The sequence below is a fragment of the Engystomops pustulosus genome, chromosome 9, assembly GCF_040894005.1.
Source record: "Engystomops pustulosus chromosome 9, aEngPut4.maternal, whole genome shotgun sequence".
Taxonomy (NCBI): Eukaryota; Metazoa; Chordata; class Amphibia; order Anura; family Leptodactylidae; genus Engystomops; species Engystomops pustulosus.
In genome coordinates, this window is record NC_092419.1 from 109255167 (window position 1) to 109278712 (window position 23546).

The window sequence follows — 23546 nt, forward strand, 5'->3', positions numbered from 1 at the left end:
TATTATAGTAGTTATATTCTTGTACATAGGGGGCAGTATTATAGTAGTTATATTCCTGTACATAGGGGGCAGTATTATAGTAGTTATATTCTTGTACATAGGGGCAGTATTATAGTAGTTATATTCCTGTACATAGGGGGCAGTATTATAGTAGTTATATTCCTGTACACAGGGGGCAGTATTATAGTAGTTATATTCTTGTACATAGGGGGCAGTATTATAGTAGTTATATTCTTGTACATAGGGGGCAGTATTATAGTAGTTATATTCTTGTACATAGGGGGCAGTATTATAGTAGTTATATTCTTGTACATAGGGGGTAGTATTATAGTAGTTATATTCTTGTACATAGGGGGCAGTATTATAGTAGTTATATTCCTGTACATAGGGGCAGTATTATAGTAGTTATATTCTTGTACATAGGGGGCAGTATTATAGTAGTTATATTCCTGTACAAAGGGGGCAGTATTATAGTAGTTATATTCTTGTACATAGGAGGCAGTATTATAGTAGTTATATTCCTGTACATAGGGGGCAGTATTATAGTAATTATATTCTTGTACATAGGGGTAGTATTATAGTAGTTATATTCTTGTACATCGGGGCAGTATAATAGTAGTTATGTCCCTGTACATAGGGGGCAGTATTATAGTAGTTATATTCTTGTACATAGGGGGGCAGTATTACAGTAGTTATATTCTTGTACATAGGGGGCAGTATTATAGTAGTTATATTCTTGTACATAGGGGGCAGTATTATAGTAGTTATATTCTTGTACATAGGGGGCAGTATTATAGTAGTTATATTCTTGTACATAGGGGCAGTATTATAGTAGTTATATACTTGTACATAGGGGGCAGTATTATAGTAGTTATATTCCTGTACAAATGGGGCAGTATTATAGTAGTTATATTCTTGTACATAGGGGGCAGTATTATAGTAGTTATATTCTTGTACATAGGGGCAGTATTATAGTAGTTATATACTTGTACATAGGGGGCAGTATTATAGTAGTTATATTCCTGTACAAAGGGGGCAGTATTATAGTAGTTATATTCTTGTACATAGGGGGCAGTATTATAGTAGTTATATTCTTGTACATAGGGGCAGTATTATAGTAGTTATATTCTTGTACATAGGGGGCAGTATTATAGTAGTTATATTCTTGTACATAGGGGGTAGTATTATAGTAGTTATATTCTTGTACATAGGGGGCAGTATTATAGTAGTTATATTCCTGTACATAGGGGCAGTATTATAGTAGTTATATTCTTGTACATAGGGGGCAGTATTATAGTAGTTATATTCCTGTACAAAGGGGGCAGTATTATAGTAGTTATATTCTTGTACATAGGAGGCAGTATTATAGTAGTTATATTCCTGTACATAGGGGGCAGTATTATAGTAATTATATTCTTGTACATAGGGGTAGTATTATAGTAGTTATATTCTTGTACATCGGGGCAGTATAATAGTAGTTATGTCCCTGTACATAGGGGGCAGTATTATAGTAGTTATATTCTTGTACATAGGGGGGCAGTATTATAGTAGTTATATTCTTGTACATAGGGGGCAGTATTATAGTAGTTATATTCCTGTACATAGGGGGCAGTATTATAGTAGTTATATTCCTGTACATAGGGGGCAGTATTATAGTAGTTACATTCCTGTACATAGGGGACAGTATTATAGTAGTTATATTCCTGTACATAGGGGGCAGTATTATAGTAGTTATATTCTTGTACATAGGGGGCAGTATTATAGTAGTTATATTCTTGTACATAGGGGGCAGTATTATAGTAGTTATATTCTTGAACATAGGGGCAGTATTATAGTAGTTATATACTTGTACATAGGGGGCAGTATTATAGTAGTTATATTCCTGTACAAAGGGGGCAGTATTATAGTAGTTATATTCTTGTACATAGGGGGCAGTATTATAGTAGTTATATTCTTGTACATAGGGGGCAGTATTATAGTAGTTATATTCCTGTACATAGGGGGCAGTATTATAGTAGTTATATTCCTGTACATAGAGGGCAGTATTATAGTAGTTGTATTCCTGTACATAGGGGGGCAGTATTATAGTAGTTATATTCTTGTACATAGGGGCAGTATTATAGTAGTTATATTCTTGTACATAGGGGGCAGTATTATAGTAGTTATATTCCTGTACAAAGGGGGCAGTATTATAGTAGTTATATTCTTGTACATAGGGGGCAGTATTATAGTAGTTATATTCTTGTACATAGGGAGCAGTATTATAGTAGTTATATTCCTGTACATAGGGGGGCAGTATTATAGTAGTTATATTCTTGTACATAGGGGGCAGTATTATAGTAGTTATATTCTTGTACATAGGGAGCAGTATTATAGTAGTTATATTCTTGTACATAGGGAGCAGTATTATAGTAGTTATATTCCTGTACATAGGGGGGCAGTATTATAGTAGTTATATTCTTGTACATAGGGGGCAGTATTATAGTAGTTATATTCTTGTACATAGGGAGCAGTATTATAATAGTTATATTCCTGTACATAGGGGGGCAGTATTATAGTAGTTATATTCTTGTACATAGGGGCAGTATTATAGTAGTTATATTCTTGTACATAGGGGGCAGTATTATAGTAGTTGTATTCCTGTACATAGGGAGCAGTATTATAGTAGTTGTATTCCTGTAGAGAGGGGAGTGTATGGGGGTAGTATATATGGTATCAGGAATGCTGATGCCGCTCTCTTGCATATATTACTGACATTCTGCATTTCACTCATCTGCAGAGAAAAATGTAATTAAACAGAATAGAAGGAAATTCTGTGGATGTCTCTGGATTCTTCCGGCTGTGTGGCCCCAGGATAGTGTCCGGGTTTGTGCTCATCATAAACTACCATCGGCCCTAAGTGCATTATTGATTGCAAGACTCAGAAATGCCTACAAAGTAGGAAAAGAGTAGTGATGTCTAAAAGCTTATGCGGGATGAGCGCTGGATACAGAGAGACTTCTGAGAGGACCTCGCAGCAAACGCATCAATATTTCATCACGGAAAATAAAAATCAGCTCATCTGAAAGACAGATTATTGAAGAGGAATACTGATCACCCGGGATAATTGTGGAATCTCTATTCCGGCACGTCTGCACATGTCACGGAGTCGGAGAGGAACCTTCAACACAAACAAAACTCTCCGAAAACTCTTCTTCAAACTTTTTTGTTTCTATACTTTACAAATCTATTTGTATTATTGTATCTATTTTTATTACATTATTTTATGCTTCAAGTAGTGGATTCCACAGCAAAAGTGCCTCAGACTCAGGGGCGGTATGTGACTAACCAGACACCACTGCAGACCCCCGGGTGTGAGGGACATGGGGTCCCCTGATCGGATGTGTACAGCGGCCAGAGAAGGGTCACAAATGCCCCAGTTGACCCCTCATTAGTAAAGTGCATTTGGCCAGGTCCCTCCTCTGTACAAGATACATGGCCGGGGATTGTCTACAAAAATTTGCATTGAGTGTGGGGGCGCTGTTGCACTATTGTCTATGAATAAATGCATCTTTCTCAGGTGGGATGTGGTACTGCAGGTGCAATGAAGCATGACATTTGGGGACAGATTTTAGGACGTAGTCCCGTCCACGTGACATTACTTACATGTGTGCAGAAGTACTCGGCGGGGTCACCACAGGTAATTCCAGGGGGGTCCACCTTGATGATAGCATACTCTTTCATTATCATGGTCTTTGGTTGACAGGCGTAATATTCCCAGGAGGGGCCATCATCAGATGTCACCCATGATTTACAGATGTCATAGTGTCCCACTGCCATAGGTAGGCAGTGTAAGATGAAGATAGCCAAAGGCAGCATGGCCGCTGATGTGGACAGTGGGGTCCTCCGGGAGCGGAGCTGGGCAAGTCACGTAGAGGGGAATCTTCAGGGGGCTTATCTGCGAGTGTCAGGATCAGCATGGAAACACCTCATTGATGGGTATAATGACGCTGTGGGGTAGATAGTCACCTGCGCTACATTCACAGACCTGGAGGCTTCAGACAGGACATGGAGGGGACATTCTAGCTGATGCATAGATACTTCTGGGGCTCGGAGTCTCTGCATTGACCCGTCCTGGTGTTAGGCAAAACTTGGAAAGTCAATGCACGGATCAGGACGAGGACTCATTGCCCTGGAAGGTAGACATCTCATCACACCCAGCGCTTCCACTCAACGTCAATGGAGGAGAAGAAGCTCATGAGACCCTGCAGGTGGCAGCAGCTGAGGTGGGCACCACGCCGTCCGGGAAGGTGGAAGTCCTCTGGTGGAGACATCCATGGATCTATCTCCAGTCCTGGAAGCTCGGGATGTTATCAAGCAGCAGCAGCAGCGCCTGTAAGAAGATAGCGGACATGTTTACATGGGGGAACATAACAACGTGCTTTGGAAGTCGCTCCTCAGCTATTCTATGTGCCAGCCACATCCACACAACAGATGCTTTGTCTTTTTCTATGGAGACATCGCTCTCCTCACAGGATAATTGTATCCATCACACAGGGACGAAAAATAAAGGGAATGTCCACGAACATGTCACCTCCAGGGGGTCATGCACTGGTGGGGGGTCAGGGTGCGCTGCTGTATTATCTGAGGCTTCGGCTCCTGATCCTCAGATAAACTGGGGCACATTTACTAAGGTCCTTGCGCCAGTTTTCCGCAAGTTTTTGCACTAGTTTTCTGTGTCGCATGCGACCATTTTGTGTCCCGGCTGCACTGGTCATCATGTGCACTGAAGGGGGCGTCCGGTGCACAGGTGGTGCAATCTGTCGGGGCAGTGCAGGGGGCACAAGATTTATGAATAACATGCACCAGAAATCCTGAATCTGGCGCCCCCTGCACTATACACAAGTAACTGCACATAGTACACACTGCTCTGATCTTAGTAAATGTGCCCCAGTGTCTATTGGGGTCAAGCGTTGTCTGAATGGCGTGACCTTCAGCCTGTTGCTCCTCCATACTTTACACTATGTTTCTGCTCTAGTAGAACTATAATCAGTGACCCCAGTGTAGTTTCCTTTCTCAATGTATTCTCAGGCTGTTGACTCCCATTGACCTTCTGCAGCACTTCTTCCTATTGTTATCCCACAATTACAAGTTATCACCTGACTATAGATTAGGGGATAAGCCCCCCATGGCAGTGTGAATGTGCCAGAGCTGCCCCCTTTATCTGGGGGGACACAGGACCCTTACTGTTGTGATTGGTGAGAGTCCTAGTAGTGGTTCCTCCAATACCTTGACAAACTTTCCCCTTGTTATAGTTATTGTAGGATGTGTCCCTATGACAACTCTTTGGGATCAGACTTCATACCAACCAATCACATACTTGTATTTTTATAGGATATGATTGGATAAGATTCTAAAGTGTTGGATAAGACCACTCATCCCATAAAAGCACAGGGACAGGAAGTGTTGTCATAAGGACTCCGTGCCGAATTCTCAAGAAAGGATTTTTCACACCAAAAGGTCTTTAGGATAAAGATAGTGAAGGGATTTAATTGGGAGTCATCCATTATACACTAAATAAAGCGGCAAAGGGCAACACGGGAGAAGCCGCAATTAAATCCCATAAAACTAATCAGATTGTGGCGTGTGGCGCCCACCGCGGACCGGCGTGGCGTTCATGAGTGCCGCTTAAATATTTTACAATAGAAAAAGCAATTTAGGTTGGAACAGAAGAGAATTAAAAATTAAAATTTCGCTTGTGTTTATATTAAACGTGTATATTATAGAGAGAGCTGAATACAATGTATCGAGGCAAAGTGGGGGGTGTGTCTTGGGGCAGCAGGTATGTGCGCCATTTGTATCCTGCAGTGTATTCCGTGGTATGTGCACTATTTTTATCCCGCGTTGTATTCCGTGGTATGTCCGTTATGTGTACTCTGCGTTATATTCCGTGGTATGTCCGTTATGTGTACTCTGCGTTATATTCCGTGGTATGTGCGGCATTTGTATCCTGCAGTGTATTCCGTTGTATGTCCACTATGTGTACCCTGCGGTGTATTCCGTGGTATGTGCAGCATTTGTATCCCGCTGTGTATTCCGTGGTATATGCGCAATTTGTATCCCGCTTTGTATTCCGTGATACGTGCACTGTGTGTAACCTGTGGTGTATTCTGTGGTCTGTGCACTATTTGTATCCCGCAGTGTATTCCGTGGTATATGCGCAATTTGTATCCCGCTTTGTATTCCGTGATATGTGCGCTATTTGTATCCCGCAGTGTTTTCTGGGTATGTGCGCTATGTGTAACCTGCGGTGTATTCCCTGCTATGTGCGCTATTTGTATCCCTCAGTGTATTCCGTGGTACGTGCGTTATTTGTATCCTTCGGTGTATTCCGTGGTACGTGCACTATTTGTATCCCGCTGTGTATTCCTTGGTATGTCCACTATGTGTACCCTGCGGTGTATTCCGTGGTATGTGCAGCATTTGTATCCCGCAGTGTATTCCGTGGTATATGCGCAATTTGTATCCCGCTTTGTATTCCGTGATATGTGCGCTATTTGTATCCCGCTTTGTATTCCGTGATATGTGCGCTATTTGTATCCCGCAGTGTATTCTGGGTATGTGCGCTATGTGTAACCTGCGGTGTATTCCCTGCTATGTGCGCTATTTGTATCCCTCAGTGTATTCCGTGGTACGTGCGTTATTTGTATCCTTCGGTGTATTCCGTGGTACGTGCACTATTTGTATCCCGCTGTGTATTCCTTGGTATGTCCACTATGTGTAACCTGCGGTGTATTCCGTGGTACATGCACTTTATGTATCCTGCGGTGTATTCAGTGGTTTTTGCGCCATTTGTATCCTGCAGTGTATTCCGTGGTATGTGCGCTATGTGTAACCTGCGATGTATTCCGTGGTATGTGCACTATTTGTCTCCTGCTGTGGATTCCGTGGTGTCCTGTCCCTTTAAGAGTATGCGGGTCCCTCGTATGAAGCTGCGGCCGGGGATCTTCACGTTGTGGGGTCAGAGCCACAAGAGAAAATCTGAGTATGATGCGGAGGGAGCGGCGGGCGCACATTGATCTGAGATATAGCCTTCATATATCTGCATTAAGGTCTCTCTCGTCCCCCTCCCAAACATGAAGACCCCCTGATTGAGACAAATCACCGGAGCCGCCAAAAATCCATCTCTCATCCCATAGTTCCCAATGTTAGTGAGATTGCAGCGGGCCGAGCCCCCCGGCCCCCCCATCTCCCATTGACGCCTGCGGAGGATTATTACATGGCGACTCCTGTCCCCCGGCTCATCTGTGCGGCCGCGGCTCATGCGGTTCCCAATTAATACCGCAGACTTTTCATCTACAAGTGTTACTGGTGCAGGGGGGAGAACAGCGCCAAAAATACAGGAAAAAACTCATTACTGCTCTGATAATAGAATAATTAACCCCTGAGAGGCAACGAGGAGAAAAAGGCTTCATTTAAAGGGACGGCGCAGTTTAATATGAAAAAAAAAAGTCATCAAAAGTCATTTGGGGGTTAATTGATGGTAATCCTGCTAATAAAAGAGGAAAAAAATTGCAAATACTGACCTTTATAATGACCCAAGATGATGAACCTGGGTGATTGAATTAGGAAGGACCCGGAACAACGGGGCAAAGGTCAATCAAAATATGGAAGATATAGAAATAAGACGCAGAGAAGTATAAACCACACAATATACCGACATCATCATATATAGCACGCAGTATTATAGCAGTTATATTCCTGTACATAGGGGGCAGTATTATAGTAGTTATATTCCTGTACATAGGGGGCAGTATTATAGTAGTTATATTCCTGTACATAGGGGGCGGTATTATAGTAGTTATATTCTTGTACATAGGGGGCGGTATTATAGTAGTTATATTCCTGTACATAGAGGGCAGTATTATGTAGTTATATTCCTGTACATAGGGGGCAGTATTATAGTAGTTATATTCCTGTACATAGGGGGCAGTATTATAGTAGTTATATTCTTGTACATAGGGAGCAGTATTATAGTAGTTATATTCCTGTACATAGGGGGCAGTATTATAGTAGTTATATTCTTGTACATAGGGGGCAGTATTATAGTAGTTATATTCCTGTACATAGGGGGCGGTATTATAGTAGTTATATTCCTGTACATAGGGGGCAGTATTATAGTAGTTATATTCCTGTACATAGGGGGCAGTATTATAGTAGTTATATTCCTGTACATAGGGGGCAGTATTATAGTAGTTATATTCCTGTACATAGGGGGCAGTATTATAGTAGTTATATTCCTGTACATAGGAGGCAGTATTATGTAGTTATATTCCTGTACATAGGGGGCAGTATTATGTAGTTATATTCCTGTACATAGGGGGCAGTATTATGTAGTTATATTCCTGTACATAGGGGGCAGTATTATGTAGTTATATTCCTGTACATAGGGGGCAGTATTATGTAGTTATATTCCTGTACATAGGGGGCAGTATTATAGTAGTTATATTCTTGTACATAGGGGGCAGTATTATGTAGTTATATTCCTGTACATAGGGGGCAGTATTATAGTAGTTATATTCCTGTACATAGGGGGCAGTATTATAGTAGTTATATTCCTGTACATAGGGGGCAGTATTATAGTAGTTATATTCCTGTACATAGGGGGCAGTATTATAGTAGTTATATTCCTGTACATAGGGGGCAGTATTATAGTAGTTATATTCCTGTACATAGGGGGCAGTATTATAGTAGTTATATTCCTGTACATAGGGGGCAGTATTATAGTAGTTATATTCCTGTACATAGGGGGCAGTATTATAGTAGTTATATTCCTGTACATAGGGGGCAGTATTATAGTAGTTATATTCTTGTACATAGGGGGCAGTATTATAGTAGTTATATTCTTGTACGTAGGGGGCAGTATTATAGTAGTTATATTCTTGTACGTAGGGGGCAGTATTATAGTAGTTATATTCTTGTACATAGGGGCAGTATTATAGTAGTTATATTCCTGTACATAGGGGGCAGTATTATAGTAGTTATATTCCTGTACATAGGGGGCAGTATTATAGTAGTTATATTCCTGTACATAGGGGGCAGTATTATAGTAGTTATATTCTTGTACATAGGGGGCAGTATTATAGTAGTTATATTCTTGTACATAGGGGGCAGTATTATAGTAGTTATATTCTTGTACATGGGGGCAGTATTATAGTAGTTATATTCTTGTACATAGGGGGCAGTATTATAGTAGTTATATTCCTGTACATAGTGGGCAGTATTATAGTAGTTATATTCTTGTACATAGGGGGCAGTATTATAGTAGTTATATTCCTGTACATAGGGGGCAGTATTATAGTAGTTATATTCCTGTACATAGGGCAGTATTATAGTAGTTATATTCCTGTACATAGGGGGCAGTATTATAGTAGTTATATTCCTGTACATAGGGGGCAGTATTATAGTAGTTATATTCCTGTACATAGGGGGCAGTATTATAGTAGTTATATTCCTGTACATAGGGGGCAGTATTATAGTAGTTATATTCCTGTACATAGGGGACAGTATTATAGTAGTTATATTCTTGTACATAGGGGGCAGTATTATAGTAGTTATATTCTTGTACATAGGGGGCAGTATTATAGTAGTTATATTCTTGTACATAGGGGGCAGTATTATAGTAGTTATATTCTAGTACACAGGGGGCAGTATTATAGTAGTTATATTCCTGTACATAGGGAGCAGTATTATAGTAGTTATATTCTTATACATAGAGGGCAGTATTATAGTAGTTATATTCCTGTACATAGGGTGCAGTATTATAGTAGTTATATTCTTGTACATAGGGGGCAGTATTATAGTAGTTATATTCCTGTACATAGGGGGCAGTATTATAGTAGTTATATTCTTATACATAGAGGGCAGTATTATAGTAGTTATATTCTTGTACATAGGGGATAGTATTATGGTAGTTATATTAGTTTAGTATTATAGAAGTTATGTTGGACTAAGCAGTAATTTTTCTGTCTTGTCGGGACACAAAACTGTTACAGACACTTTATAAATTGATGTACAAATTGCTTGGACAATTACACGGCAGTAAGGGAGAAGTCGGGCTGCACATTTTGTCATGTATTCAGCTCTGCTTCATCTGCAAAATTTGGCTGAAAAAAACATCTCTGTGAAATAACAATCTGGAGATGTAGTGTCTCTGCCCCCTCCTCCGCTCCGGGCTCTGTGTAGTGGCTCAGTGAGCAGATGCACCGGTTGCCGGCTCCTTAATGAGGGGATTTCTTGTAATGAGCCTGTAGGTATTTGTAAAGTAACAGAGCGGGTGATGTATTATTTATCTGTAGACAGGGTGCTCCGCTCACCCACTAATGGTCCCTGTACATCTGTGTCTCATATATAACATGTACGCGCCGCTATGACATGCATTTATCTATACAGATGTAGCAGAGCTGGATTTGTCATTTAAAGGGATTTCTACACCGCCGACCAAGGTAGACCACCGGGTGTCTGCTGAAGCTTCTGGACCCTGACAAACACTTCACATCACTGCTACACTCCTTATGCAGGAGGGAGATAGCAAGAACTACATCTATAGGACCCCCAGGGTGTAGGAGGACTACTGGCCCTGTGCTACATCTATAGGACCAGAGGACCCCCAGGGTGTAGGAGGACTACTGGCCCTGTGCTACATCTATAGGACCAGAGGACCCTCAGAGGGTAGGAGGACTACTGGCCCTGTGCTACATGTATAGGACCAGAGGACTCCCAGAGGGTAGGAGGACTACTGGCCCTGTGCTACATCTATAGGACTGGGGACCCCCAGGGTGTAGGAGGACTACTGGCCCTGTGCTACATCTATAGGACTGGGGACCCCCAGAGAGTAGGAGGACTACTGGCCCGGTGCTACATCTATAGGACCAGAGGACCCCCAGAGGGTAGGAGGACTACTGGCCCTGTGCTACATCTATAGGACTGGGGACCCCCAGAGAGTAGGAGGACTACTGGCCCGGTGCTACATCTATAGGACCAGAGGACCCCCAGGGTGTAGGAGGACTACTGGCCCTGTGCTACATCTATAGGACCAGAGGACCCCCAGAGGGTAGGAGGACTACTGGCCCGGTGCTACATCTATAGGACCAGAGGACCCCCAGAGGGTAGGAGGACTACTGGCCCGGTGCTACATCTATAGGACCAGAGGACCCCCAGGGTGTAGGAGGACTACTGGCCCTGTGCTACATCTATAGGACCAGAGGACCCCCAGAGGGTAGGAGGACTTCTGGCCCTGTGCTACATCTATAGGACCAGAGGACCCTCAGAGGGTAGGAGGACTACTGGCCCTGTGCTACATCTATAGGACCAGGGGACCCCCAGAGGGTAGGAGGACTACTGGCCCTGTGCTACATCTATAGGACCAGGGGACCCCCAGAGAGTAGGAGGACTACTGGCCCTGTGCTACATCTATAGGACCAGAGGACCCCCAGAGGGTAGGAGGACTTCTGGCCCTGTGCTACATCTATAGGACCAGAGGACCCTCAGAGGGTAGGAGGACTACTGGCCCTGTGCTACATCTATAGGACCAGGGGACCCCCAGAGGGTAGGAGGACTACTGGCCCTGTGCTACATCTTTAGGACCAGGGGACCCCCAGAGAGTAGGAGGACTACTGGCCCGGTGCTACATCTATAGGACCAGAGGACCCCCAGGGTGTAGGAGGACTACTGGCCCTGTGCTACATCTATAGGACCAGGGGACCCCCAGAGGGTAGGAGGACTACTGGCCCGGTGCTACATCTATAGGACCAGAGGACCCCCAGAGGGTAGGAGGACTACTGGCCCGGTGCTACATCTATAGGACCAGAGGACCCCCAGGGTGTAGGAGGACTACTGGCCCTGTGCTACATCTATAGGACCAGGGGACCCCCAGAGGGTAGGAGGACTACTGGCCCTGTGCTACATCTATAGGACCAGGGGACCCCCAGAGGGTAGGAGGACTACTGGCCCTGTGCTACATCTATAGGACCAGGGGACCCCCAGAGGGTAGGAGGACTACTGGCCCTGTGCTACATCTATAGGACCAGAAGACCCCCAGAGAGTAGGAGGACTACTGGCCCTGTGCTACATCTATAGGACCAGAGGACCCCCAGGGTGTAGGAGGACTACTGGCCCTGTGCTACATCTATAGGACCAGGGGACCCCCAGAGAGTAGGAGGACTACTGGCCCTGTGCTACATCTATAGGACCAGAAGACCCCCAGAGAGTAGGGGTTAATGATGATAGCTAGAAAGGTGTATAATATCACAGATAATATAGCTTTGCTGAACATGTCCCGCAGTGTTACACCTTAGATACACTGTATATCTCTGTATCCATGTTATCACTCAGTCAGTGCTCAGCAATGGCCATTACAGGGGAAATTACCGACAAGAACCATTGTACTGCTCATCTCTCTCATCGCTGACGCTCTGGCACGCTAGCAGTTAATATTGGAGTCCGATCCTTTAGGGAGATTTGTTAATTACAGAATATATTTCCCTTCATTACTGCGGTTACAATTTTGGGAGAGTAATGGACACGGCCCGCGCTGCCTCATATATTCACACATCTCCGTGATCCGGGGGATCGCCCTTGTACCCGTCCCAGGACCGCCGCCACCGCCATGTGCGCAGATGACCTTACAAGTCGTATCCAAGGTCATTGTTCCGTGGAGTCACTGTAACACCATGGAAGTTTCTTCCCCGGATCAGACACGCTCGTCTCGGGGCTCGGCGCTGCCGATCGATGGCTCTTCCCTCCTTTTAGAAGAACGCGCTCACCACTGGGGACGGATACGCCGAGTATTGTGGACATGAAATTAGATTGTCGCTGGATACATAAACCTGACTTTCCCTATTTCTCTCCGCGAGTTCTTTTTTTTTTTTTTCCCTTTCTATTGACTCAACATTTTTACTGGATACATTAACCCTTTCCTACCAGCTCCATAGCACATGATAGCGTATAGCATTCGTATATATTACCGCCATATCTGGGTCATGTGACCGCATCGCCTTATTACTAGTTCCCTAATTATGGAAATAGCTAGAAAGCGCTCGGAGAGTATTTCTAGTACAATCATACATTGCTTGCGGCTCCTGTGATGTTACTTATTCTTGTAGTCAGTTCTGCTGGGGAACTGATGTAATACAGGGGGGACACAAGAGGAGACCGGACCCTCGGCTGCACTCAGTCACTATCCCTGCACCCCAATGAGTTAATAAAGCGAGCAGACATTGCATGGGAGTGATGACAGATGGGATGTTCTGCAGCAGCTTGCACCTGGAGCGCTCAGCACAGGAGGGATGATGATATTACTGAGGAGGGGGGATATGTGAATACAAAGAGTCACAGGGGGAATGAAAGCCCCTGCACCAGGCCGCAGCATAGGATTATATGATAATGTGGATAATCTGAATATAGAAGCCGCACCAGAGAGACCTGCACTCCAACAAATCACATCTACTTTCCAAAATCTCACACAAGCCATTTATACCTGTCCTGGAGGACAAGGAGACGTCTGAAGATAAAATTGTATGTGTCGGAGAGATTTATTATCTATTGGGATGAGGTATATATATATATATAGTGAGTGATCTATATACCCTGTAGTTATATCTACTTCTCATTAATGGATTCCATATCTATCTAATCTTATGTATTTATCTCTATCTATCTAACATCTTTCTATCCCTTGTCTTGCAATTCAATCTATCTATCTCCTATCTCCCATCTATCTATCTCCTATCTATCTATCTATCTATCTATCTCCTATCTATCTATCTATCTATCTATCTATCTCCTATCTATCTATCTCCTATCTATCTATCTCCTGTCTATCTATCTATCTATCTATCTATCTATCTCCTATCTATCTATCTCATATATATCTATCTATCTCATATCTATCTATCTATCTATCTATCTATCTATCTATCTCCTATCTATCTATCTCCTATCTATCTATCTCTCTATCTATCTATCTCCTATCTATCTATCTCCTATCTATCTATCTATCTATCTATCTCCTATCTATCTCCTATCTATCTATCTCCTATCTATCTCCTATCTATCTATCTATCTATCTATCTATCTCCTATCTATCTATCTATCTCCTATCTATCTATCTATCTATCTATCTATCTCCTATCTATCTATCTATCTATCTATCTATCTATCTATCTATCTATCTCCTATCTATCTATCTATCTATCTATCTCCTATCTATCTATCTATCTATCTCCTATCTATCTATCTATCTCATATCTATCTATCTATCTATCTATCTCATATCTATCTATCTATCTCATATCTATCTATTTATCTCATATCTATCTATCTATCTATTTATCTATCTATCTATCTATCTATCTATCTATCTCATATCTATCTATCTATCTCTTATCTATCTATTTATCTATCTATCTATTTATCTATCTATCTATCTATCTATCTATCTATCTATCTCATATCTATCTCATATCTATCTCATATCTATCTATCTATCTATCTATCTATCTATGTCTCTGTGCTGTAATCCCTGGTGGTCTCGGAGATGGAGCTTACATTCTAGCTCACCCCATATAGCGGCAGATATGTCTGTATACAGAGTGATGAATGCAGATGTGAATATGTCATAAAATGGCTTAATATGCAGATCAAGTATCCGGCCGCTGTTTATTTGTCAATCCGGGGAGAATCTGCTTGCACTGCAAATGTTTCCATGAACTGATCCACTAAAGTGTATGAGGGAGAGGCAGGAGGCTCACACACAAACTAATCTGACATTACAGCTCCATTGTGCTGACTGCGAGCCCCCAGCCCCAGGAAGAGATGGGAAAACTTCTATTCCAATCACATCCTCCTGGCAGAGCTAATGTACAGCCCCCGGACCCCCGCACACAGATGTACTGTATATACACAGATATATATATATATACATCCTCCTGGCAGAGCTAATGTACAGACCCCAGACCCCCGCACACAGCCCCGGTGCATGTACTGATACTGTATATACACAGATATATATATATATACACATCCTCCTGGCAGAGCTAATGTACAGACCCCAGACCCCCGCACACAGCCCCGGCGCATGTACTGATACTGTATACACAGATATATATATACACATCCTACTGGCAGAGCTAATGTACAGACCCCAGACCCCCGCACACAGCCCCGGCGCATGTACTGATACTGTATACACAGATATATATATATACACATCCTCCTGGCAGAGCTAATGTACAGACCCCAGACCCCCGCACACAGCCCCGGCGCATGTACTGATACTGTATACACAGATATATATATACACATCCTACTGGCAGAGCTAATGTACAGACCCCAGACCCCCGCACACAGCCCCGGCGCATGTACTGATACTGTATACACAGATATATATATATACACATCCTCCTGGCAGAGCTAATGTACAGACCCCAGACCCCCGCACACAGCCCCGGCGCATGTACTGATACTGTATACACAGATATATATATATACACATCCTCCTGGCAGAGCTAATGTACAGACCCCAGACCCCCGCACACAGCCCCAGCGCATGTACTGATACTGTATACACAGATATATATATATATATACATCCTCCTGGCAGAGCTAATGTACAGCCCCCGGACCCCCGCACACAGCCCCGGCGCATGTACTGATACTGTATATACACAGATATATATATACACATCCTCCTGGCAGAGCTAATGTACAGCCCCCGGACCCCCGCACACAGCCCCGGCGCATGTACTGATACTGTATATACACAGATATATATATACACATCCTCCTGGCAGAGCTAATGTACAGACCCCAGACCCCCGCACACAGCCCCGGCGCATGTACTGATACTGTATATACACAGATATATATATATACACATCCTACTGGCAGAGCTAATGTACAGACCCCAGACCCCCGCACACAGCCCCGGCGCATGTACTGATACTGTATACACAGATATATATATATACACATCCTCCTGGCAGAGCTAATGTACAGACCCCAGACCCCCGCACACAGCCCCGGTGCATGTACTGATACTGTATATACACAGATATATATATATACACATCCTACTGGCAGAGCTAATGTACAGACCCCAGACCCCCGCACACAGCCCCGGCGCATGTACTGATACTGTATACACAGATATATATATATACACATCCTCCTGGCAGAGCTAATGTACAGACCCCAGACCCCCGCACACAGCCCCGGCGCATGTACTGATACTGTATACACAGATATATATATATACACATCCTCCTGGCAGAGCTAATGTACAGACCCCGGACCCCCGCACACAGCCCCGGCGCATGTACTGATACTGTATACACAGATATATATATACACATCCTACTGGCAGAGCTAATGTACAGACCCCAGACCCCCGCACACAGCCCCGGCGCATGTACTGATACTGTATACACAGATATATATATATACACATCCTCCTGGCAGAGCTAATGTACAGACCCCAGACCCCCGCACACAGCCCCAGCGCATGTACTGATACTGTATACACAGATATATATATATATACATCCTCCTGGCAGAGCTAATGTACAGCCCCCGGACCCCCGCACACAGCCCCGGCGCATGTACTGATACTGTATATACACCGATATATATATACACATCCTACTGGCAGAGCTAATGTACAGCCCCCGGACCCCCGCACACAGCCCCGGCGCATGTACTGATACTGTACATACACAGATATATATACACATCCTCCTGGCAGAGCTAATGTACAGACCCCAGACCCCCGCACACAGCCCCGGCGCATGTACTGATACTGTATATACACAGATATATATATATACACATCCTACTGGCAGAGCTAATGTACAGACCCCAGACCCCCGCACACAGCCCCGGCGCATGTACTGATACTGTATACACAGATATATATATATACACATCCTCCTGGCAGAGCTAATGTACAGACCCCAGACCCCCGCACACAGCCCCGGCGCATGTACTGATACTGTATACACAGATATATATATATACACATCCTCCTGGCAGAGCTAATGTACAGACCCCAGACCCCCGCACACAGCCCCGGTGCATGTACTGATACTGTATATACACAGATATATATATATACACATCCTACTGGCAGAGCTAATGTACAGACCCCAGACCCCCGCACACAGCCCCGGCGCATGTACTGATACTGTATACACAGATATATATACACATCCTCCTGGCAGAGCTAATGTACAGCCCCCGGACCCCCGCACACAGCCCCGGCGCATGTACTGATACTGTATATACTCAGATACATATATACACATCCTCCTGGCAGAGCTAATGTACAGACCCCAGACCCCCGCACACAGCCCCGGCGCATGTACTGATACTGTATACACAGATATATATATATACACATCCTCCTGGCAGAGCTAATGTACAGACCCCAGACCCCCGCACACAGCCCCGGCGCATGTACTGATACTGTATACACAGATATATATATATACACATCCTCCTGGCAGAGCTAATGTACAGACCCCAGACCCCCGCACACAGCCCCAGCGCATGTACTGATACTGTATACACAGATATATATATATATACATCCTCCTGGCAGAGCTAATGTACAGCCCCCGGACCCCCGCACACAGCCCCGGCGCATGTACTGATACTGTATATACACAGATATATATATACACATCCTACTGGCAGAGCTAATGTACAGCCCCCGGACCCCCGCACACAGCCCCGGCGCATGTACTGATACTGTACATACACAGATATATATACACATCCTCCTGGCAGAGCTAATGTACAGACCCCAGACCCCCGCACACAGCCCCGGCGCATGTACTGATACTGTATATACACAGATATATATATATACACATCCTACTGGCAGAGCTAATGTACAGACCCCAGACCCCCGCACACAGCCCCGGCGCATGTACTGATACTGTATACACAGATATATATATATACACATCCTCCTGGCAGAGCTAATGTACAGACCCCAGACCCCCGCACACAGCCCCGGTGCATGTACTGATACTGTATATACACAGATATATATATATACACATCCTACTGGCAGAGCTAATGTACAGACCCCAGACCCCCGCACACAGCCCCGGCGCATGTACTGATACTGTATACACAGATATATATATATACACATCCTCCTGGCAGAGCTAATGTACAGACCCCAGACCCCCGCACACAGCCCCGGCGCATGTACTGATACTGTATACACAGATATATATATATACACATCCTCCTGGCAGAGCTAATGTACAGACCCCGGACCCCCGCACACAGCCCCGGCGCATGTACTGATACTGTATACACAGATATATATATACACATCCTACTGGCAGAGCTAATGTACAGACCCCAGACCCCCGCACACAGCCCCGGCGCATGTACTGATACTGTATACACAGATATATATATATACACATCCTCCTGGCAGAGCTAATGTACAGACCCCAGACCCCCGCACACAGCCCCAGCGCATGTACTGATACAGTATACACAGATATATATATATATACATCCTCCTGGCAGAGCTAATGTACAGCCCCCGGACCCCCGCACACAGCCCCGGCGCATGTACTGATACTGTATATACACAGATATATATATACACATCCTACTGGCAGAGCTAATGTACAGCCCCCGGACCCCCGCACACAGCCCCGGCGCATGTACTGATACTGTACATACACAGATATATATACACATCCTCCTGGCAGAGCTAATGTACAGACCCCAGACCCCCGCACACAGCCCCGGCGCATGTACTGATACTGTATACACAGATATATATATACACATCCTACTGGCAGAGCTAATGTACAGACCCCAGACCCCCGCACACAGCCCCGGCGCATGTACTGATACTGTATATACACAGATATATATATATACACATCCTCCTGGCAGAGCTAATGTACAGACCCCAGACCCCCGCACACAGCCCCGGCGCATGTACTGATACTGTATATACACAGATATATATATATACACATCCTACTGGCAGAGCTAATGTACAGACCCCAGACCCCCGCACACAGCCCCGGCGCATGTACTGATACTGTATACACAGATATATATATATACACATCCTCCTGGCAGAGCTAATGTACAGACCCCAGACCCCCGCACACAGCCCCGGCGCATGTACTGATACTGTATACACAGATATATATATATACACATCCTCCTGGCAGAGCTAATGTACAGACCCCAGACCCCCGCACACAGCCCCGGTGCATGTACTGATACTGTATATACACAGATATATATATATACACATCCTCCTGGCAGAGCTAATGTACAGACCCCAGACCCCCGCACACAGCCCCGGCGCATGTACTGATACTGTATACACAGATATATATACACATCCTCCTGGCAGAGCTAATGTACAGCCCCCGGACCCCCGCACACAGCCCCGGCGCATGTACTGATACTGTATATACTCAGATACATATATACACATCCTCCTGGCAGAGCTAATGTACAGACCCCAGACCCCCGCACACAGCCCCGGCGCATGTACTGATACTGTATACACAGATATATATATATACACATCCTCCTGGCAGAGCTAATGTACAGACCCCAGACCCCCGCACACAGCCCCGGCGCATGTACTGATACTGTATACACAGATATATATATATACACATCCTCCTGGCAGAGCTAATGTACAGCCCCCGGACCCCCGCACACAGCCCCGGCGCATGTACTGATACTGTATATACACAGATATATATATACACATCCTCCTGGCAGAGCTAATGTACAGACCCCGGACCCCCGCACACAGCCCCGGCGCATGTACTGATACTGTATACACAGATATATATATACACATCCTCCTGGCAGAGCTAATGTACAGACCCCAGACCCCCGCACACAGCCCCGGTGCATGTACTGATACTGTATATACACAGATATATATATATACACATCCTACTGGCAGAGCTAATGTACAGACCCCAGACCCCCGCACACAGCCCCGGCGCATGTACTGATACTGTATACACAGATATATATATATACACATCCTCCTGGCAGAGCTAATGTACAGACCCCAGACCCCCGCACACAGCCCCGGCGCATGTACTGATACTGTATACACAGATATATATATATACACATCCTACTGGCAGAGCTAATGTACAGACCCCAGACCCCCGCACACAGCCCCGGCGCATGTACTGATACTGTATACACAGATATATATATATACACATCCTCCTGGCAGAGCTAATGTACAGACCCCAGACCCCCGCACACAGCCCCGGCGCATGTACTGATACTGTATACACAGATATATATATATACACATCCTCCTGGCAGAGCTAATGTACAGCCCCCGGACCCCCGCACACAGCCCCGGCGCATGTACTGATACTGTATATACACAGATATATATATATACACATCCTACTGGCAGAGCTAATGTACAGACCCCAGACCCCTGCACACAGCCCCAGCGCATGTACTGATACTGTATATACACAGATATATATATATACACATCCTCCTGGCAGAGCTAATGTACAGCCCCCGGACCCCCGCACACAGCCCCGGCGCATGTACTGATACTGTATACACAGATATATATATATACACATCCTCCTGGCAGAGCTAATGTACAGACCCCAGACCCCCGCACACAGCCCCGGCGCATGTACTGATACTGTATACACAGATATATATATATATACACATCCTCCTGGCAGAGCTAATGTACAGCCCCCGGACCCCCGCACACAGCCCCGGCGCATGTACTGATACTGTATATACACAGATATATATATACACATCCTACTGGCAGAGCTAATGTACAGACCCCAGACCACCGCACACAGCCCCGGCGCATGTACTGATACTGTATATACACAGAGATATATATATATATATATATATATACATCCTCCTGGCAGAGCTAATGTACAGACCCCAGTCCCCCGCACACAGCCCCGGCCCCGGCCCCGGCGCATGTACCGATATATACACAGATACACAGCTTGTAATCCACGCATCCAAGATACTCTCTACTTCCCTGGAGGAGACTGTGAGCAGCCGAAAACTGGAGAAAGTGACCTGAGAACGAAGAAACTTCACAAACACAAGTCTGTATGCTCATACCACACCGGTTACACCGGCACCACGCGTACAGGGCACATCGGCACCACACGCACGGGGCACATCGGCATCACACGTACAGGTTACACCGGCATTGCACGTACAGGTTACACCGACACCGCATGTACAGGTTACACCGGCACGTACAGGTTACACCGGCACAGCACGTACAGGTTACACCGACACCGCATGTACAGGTTACACCGGCACGTACAGGTTACACCGGCACCGCACGTACAGGTTACACCGACACCGCATGTACAGGTTACACCGGCACATACAGGTTACACCGGCACCGCACGTACAGGTTACACCGGCACCGCACGTACAGGTTACACCGGCACCGCACGTACAGGTTACACCGGCACCGCACGTACAGGTTACACCGGCACCGCACGTACAGGTTACACCGGCACCGCACGCACAGGTTACACCGGCACCACACGTACAGGGCACACCGGCACCACACGTACAGGGCTCACCGGCACCACACGTACAGAGCACACCGGCACCACACGTACAGGTTACACTGGCACCACACGTACAGGTTACACCGGCTCCACACGTACAGATTACACCGGCACCACACGCACAGGTTACACAGGCACCACACGTACAGGTTACACCGGCACCACATGTACAGGTTATACCGGCACCACATGTACAGGTTATACCGGCACCACAAGTACATGGCACTCCAGCACCACATGTACAGGTTACACCGGCACCACACGTACAGGTTACACCGGCACCACACGTACAGGTTACACCGGCATCACATGTACAGGTTACACCGGCACCACATGTACAGGTTATACCGGCACCACATGTACAGGTTATACCAGCACCACATGTACAGGGCACACCGGCACCACATGCACAGGTTACACCGGCACCACAAGTACAGGGCACTCCAGCACCACATGTACAGGGCACACCGGCACCACATGTACAGGTTATACCAGCACCACATGTACAGTTTACACCGGCACCACACGTACAGGTTACACCGGCACCACACGTACAGGTTACACCGGCTCCACACGTACAGGTTACACCGGCACCACACGTACAGGTTATAACAGCACCACATGTACAGTTTACACCGGCACCACACGCACAGGTTACACAGGCACCACATGTACAGGTTACACCGGCTCCACACCTACAGGTTACACCGGCACCACACGCACAGGTTACACAGGCACCACACGTACAGGTTACACCGGCACCACATGTACAGGTTATACCGGCACCACAAGTACATGGCACTCCAGCACCACATGTACAGGTTACACCGGCACCACACGTACAGGTTACACCGGCACCACAAGTACAGGTTACACCGGCACCACACGTACAGGTTACACCGGCATCACATGTACAGGTTACACCGGCACCACATGTACAGGTTATACCAGCACCACATGTACAGGTTATACCAGCACCACATGTACAGGTTATACCAGCAGCACATGTACAGGGCACACCGGCACCACATGCACAGGTTACACCGGCACCACATGTACAGGTTACACCGGCAGCACAAGTACAGGGCACTCTAGCACCACATGTACAGGGCACACCGGCACCACATGTACAGGTTATACCGGCACCACACGTACAGGGCACACCGGCACCACATGCACAGGTTACACCGGCACCACAAGTACAGGGCACACCGGCACCACACACACAGGTTACACCGGCACCACAAGTACAGGGCACACCGGCACCACACACACAGGTTACACCGGTACCACACGTACTGGTTATACCGGTACCACATGTACAGGGCACACCGGCATCACATGTACAGGTTACACCGGCACCACACGTACTGGTTATACTGGTACCACATGTACAGGGCACACCGGCACTGCATGTACAGGGCACACCGGCACCACACGTACTGGTTATACCGGTACCACATGTACAGGGCACACCGGCATCACATGTACAGGTTACACCGGCACCACACGTACTGGTTATACCGGTACCACACGTACAGGGCACACCGGCACCATACGTACTGGTTATACCGGCATCACATGTACAGGTTACACCGGCACCACACGTACTGGTTATACCGGTACCACATGTACAGGGCACACCGGCACCACACGTACTGGTTATACCGGTACCACATGTACAGGGCACACCGGCATCACATGTACAGGTTACACCGGCACCACACGTACTGGTTATACCGGTACCACATGTACAGGGCACACCGGCACCACACGTACTGGTTATACCGGTACCACATGTACAGGGCACACCGGCATCACATGTACAGGTTACACCGGCACCACACGTACTGGTTATACCGGTACCACATGTACAGGGCACACCGGCACCACACG

At 45.9% G+C, this 23546-nt stretch overlaps 1 protein-coding gene and 1 long non-coding RNA gene across 10 annotated transcripts in view; one reads left to right on the forward strand and one right to left on the reverse strand.

The window, feature by feature from the left end:
• The window catches only part of LOC140077933 (uncharacterized), a 118047-nt gene extending 114385 nt beyond the window's left edge, over nt 1-3662 (forward strand). For both annotated transcript variants that reach the window (XR_011849859.1, XR_011849857.1), the window contains exon 5: nt 2780-3662. This is a non-coding gene — a long non-coding RNA (uncharacterized lncRNA). The remainder of the gene's footprint in view (nt 1-2779) is intronic.
• Nucleotides 1-23546, reverse strand: part of NTNG2 (netrin G2) — a 106848-nt gene that overhangs the window by 80862 nt on the left and 2440 nt on the right. For all 8 annotated transcript variants that reach the window (XM_072125564.1, XM_072125563.1, XM_072125566.1 and 5 more), the window contains exon 2: nt 3646-4372. In XM_072125564.1, coding sequence (XP_071981665.1) covers nt 3646-3858 — 213 coding nt within the window. In that variant the 5' untranslated portion in view covers nt 3859-4372. The remainder of the gene's footprint in view (nt 1-3645; nt 4373-23546) is intronic.